Source organism: Lathamus discolor, chromosome 5, assembly GCF_037157495.1.
Source record: "Lathamus discolor isolate bLatDis1 chromosome 5, bLatDis1.hap1, whole genome shotgun sequence".
NCBI lineage: Eukaryota > Metazoa > Chordata > Aves > Psittaciformes > Psittacidae > Lathamus > Lathamus discolor.
Window position 1 is genome coordinate 69665211 of NC_088888.1, and position 3484 is coordinate 69668694.

The 3484-nt window shown below is 61.1% G+C and overlaps 1 protein-coding gene across 1 annotated transcript; it reads right to left on the minus strand.

The window, feature by feature from the left end:
* Positions 1 to 1401: 1401 nt before the first annotated feature.
* On the minus strand, positions 1402 to 3280 carry POU3F2 (POU class 3 homeobox 2). The gene has a single exon (XM_065679138.1). The coding sequence runs from the start codon at positions 3276 to 3278 to the stop codon at positions 1950 to 1952; it is 1329 nt and encodes a 442-aa protein (XP_065535210.1). The 5' UTR covers positions 3279 to 3280; the 3' UTR covers positions 1402 to 1949.
* Between the last annotated feature and the right edge of the window lie 204 nt (positions 3281 to 3484).

The window sequence follows — 3484 nt, forward strand, 5'->3', positions numbered from 1 at the left end:
CTTGAAAAATGACATATTGTTTTCCCCCCACTTCATTTCATTCTCCAGTGAAAGACACAAGGCTGCCCGAGTTAAAACTGGTCCTTTCCTTCAAGAAATGATACCGCAATCTGGCCGCAGGACGGGTGGGGGTGGGGATGGGTAGGAAAGGGGCTAGATACAAACAGAAAAAAAACCAAGAAATACGGGAAGTAAAAGCGGAAAAGAAGCGCGCACGGTCTCTGCGGGGAGGAGGGGGCAGCGTGTGTTTACACCCAGGTGTAAGCGCACACATACACGCACACCTTCCCCCGGGCCCAGCAGCTCCTCGTGCTCTCCCTGACTCTGCCTTGATGCGAAACTCCTCAAGGAAAGAAAGTTTGGAGGCTGACATCGGCCCGGGCGGGGGACCGGGATGCCCAAGGCACGCTCGGGGAGCCGGGGGGAGGAGGGGAAAGGAGCTGGAGGAGGTGGAGGGGGGTGAAGCTAAACAATCCCCTTTCCCTCTCAAGGAAGTGCCACTTTCTCCGGGAAAACTCTGGAAACGTGTTCTTTCGCCTCCGCCTTTCCCACTCCGGGCCTTGCTCGCCCGCACTGCCACAGTTTGGGAAGGCTGCACGCGATTTTGTTTTCCTCCCCCTCCGGCTGCACCTCGGCCCCCGGCCACACTGCCTGAAAATGAAGTTTACTTTGTCCATTCGCATTATTCTCCCTTCTCCAAGCTCGACTCTTGCCGTTGAAGGCGTATGTTAAGCAATTACGAGAGTCACGTCTCTGGAGAATGGAAGCTTGTGGTGCATATATATATGTGTATATAGCGAGATTAAATATATGTGTATATATGTACGTCTATGCACGCATGCATATGTGTACATACATACAGATATACGTATTCTTTCTGCTACGGTAAAAGGAGAAAATAAGCGTTACACATATTTAAGAAGACTTGTTTATAACAAAAGTTCACATATACACATAAAGCAAAGGCTAGAACACAGTAACATATTGTAGACCGGTCACTGGTTGACTAACGCTCACCGTGGAAAATGCAAGTCATTTGCAAAATCAAGGTCGGAAAGGAAGGGGGAAAAATATAAAGAAAAAAATAATAAAAGAATTTGTTTATGTAAACTTCGATTTTCTTGCAGTGCAAATTGTACGGTTAAATACTGTCTACATCAAAAGGGAGAGCTTTTCCGTTCTCTTTTTTTTTTTTCCTTTTTTTCCTTTTTTTTTTTTTTCATATATTCCTACAGGGGATCCACAGAAAATAAACACAGCAGCATGTGCCAACACCGAGCGACATTCCACAATGCAATCTGCCTTTGTGTGGCGGGAGGGGGCTGCGGAGGGGACCCGAGGTTGCTGCCCCCCCCACCCTTGCCCCCCCCCCCGCCCCTCCAACCTTTCCCATCTCCCCTCCCGCCCTCTCCCCGGCCGGGCAGCGCCGGATTTTGTCTCCAGAGGGCAAAGGAGTTTGGTGCGAACAGCTTCGCCCCGCCGGTGCCCAGCCGGTGCCTGCCGCTGCCCTACCGGTACCTGCCTGCCTGCCTGTGCGCGGTACTCACTCCACTCCGGTGCACGGGCACTCGCCTGGAAAGGTCAAAATCCAGCATCGCACCCGCTACCGTCTAAGGGATAGTCCGGTGCAGGTGCTTTGTCTGTCTGTCTGTCTCTCTGTCTGCTGTGATTCGCGCTCGCCCTCTCGCTCGCTTTTTGTTTTGTTTTTCCTTTTTTTTTTCCTTTTTTTTTTCCCGCGTTTTTGTTCGTTTTTTTTTTTGTTTTGTTTTTGTTTTTTTGTTTTTTGTCTTTTTTGTTAAAGATAGGAGAAAATTAAAACAACAACAACAAAAAAGAAAAACAAAAAAGAAAAAAAGGAGGACAATCAAAAGTTGGGGGAAGGAGGAGGAGAGAAGGAGGAGGAAAAGGAGGAGAAGGAGGAGGAGGGGCCGGGCGCCCCCGCCGCGAGTTCACTGCACGGGGGTCTGCACCCCGTGGTGCGGCGGCGTGTCCCTGCTGGCCCCGTACACGTCCTCGGCTCCCGGCAGCGTCCCTCCCGGGGGAGTCATGCGCTTCTCTTTCTGTCTCCTGTTACAAAACCACACTCTCACCACCTCCTTCTCCAGCTGTAGGCTGTCCGCGAGCGAGGTGATCTCCTGGGCGGAGGGCTTGGGGCACTTGAGGAAGTGGCTCTCCAGCGCGCCCTTGACGCTCACCTCGATGGAGGTGCGCTTTTTCCGCTTGCGGCCCTGCGCCGCGATCTTGTCTATGCTGGTGGGGCTGCCCGAGGAGGAGTCCGCCTCCTCCAACCACTTGTTCAACAAAGGCTTCAGCTTGCACATGTTCTTGAAGCTGAGCTGCAGGGCCTCGAAGCGGCAGATGGTGGTCTGCGAGAAGACGTTGCCGTAGAGGGTGCCCAGCGCCAGCCCCACGTCCGCTTGGGTAAATCCCAGTTTGATGCGCCGCTGCTTGAACTGCTTGGCGAACTGCTCCAGGTCGTCCGAGGTCGGCGTGTCCTCGTCCGAGTGCGGGTCGTGGTGCGGCGGCGGCCCGGGCGGCGCGGCGGAGGCGGCGGCGGAGGCGGCGGACGCGGGGCCGGCCGCCCCGGGGTGGGGGCCGTGGGGCGGCGGCGGGTGCTCGGGGCCGTGGTGCGGCGGCCCGGGCGGCCCCGGCGGCGGCTCCTCGTGGGCATCGCGCAGGCCGTGGTGGTGCAGCGCCGGCTGCGCGGCGCCCAGCATGCCGTTCACGGTGAAGCCGGGCGGCTGCGAGTACAGCAGCCCCGCCTGCGCGCCGTTGGCCGCGGCCATGCCGGGCGGCAGGTGCGCCGCGCCGCCCGCCCGCCACGCAGCCGCCGCGGCCGCCGCCGCCGCCGCCGCCGCGTGGTGCCCGCCGCCGCCGCCGTGGTGCACCAGGTGCGGCGCCCGCCCCGGCGGCGGGTGCTGCGGCGGCGGCAGCTCGTCGCCGCGCCCGCCCGCCTGCACCACCGCCGGCTTGATGTCGGGCTGGCCCAGCGCGCCCGCAGACCAGGGCGCCTCGCCGCCGCCGCCGCCTCCCCCGCCGCCGCCGCCGCCGCCGCCGCCGCCGCCGCCGCCGCCGGGGCCGCCGTGGGACAGCGCCGCGATCCACTGGTGAGCGTGGCTCAGCGGGTGCCCGTTGCTCTGCAGCGCGTAGTCCGCCTGCACCAGCGCGCCGGCGTCGCGGTAGCCGCCGCCGGGCTGCATGCCGCCGGGCGGCTCGGCGTGCACCATGGGGGAGCCGGAGGCGAGCAGGCTGTAGTGGTTGGAGGCTGCGGTCGCCATGACTCGCCGAGCCGCACTGATCGCGCCGGTTAAAGGCGCCGCGCATTTGACAGCTACTTTTTCGCCTCGGGCGCCGCGCGGCGCCCGCGCCCCCCCGGCCCGCGCGGCGGGGCCCACTGCGAAGGCACGCGCGGCCGCCCCGCCCCTCCGCCGCACGCCATTGGCTCAGCGCGCCCTGACGGACGCGGGCGCTCCTGGCGACCGCC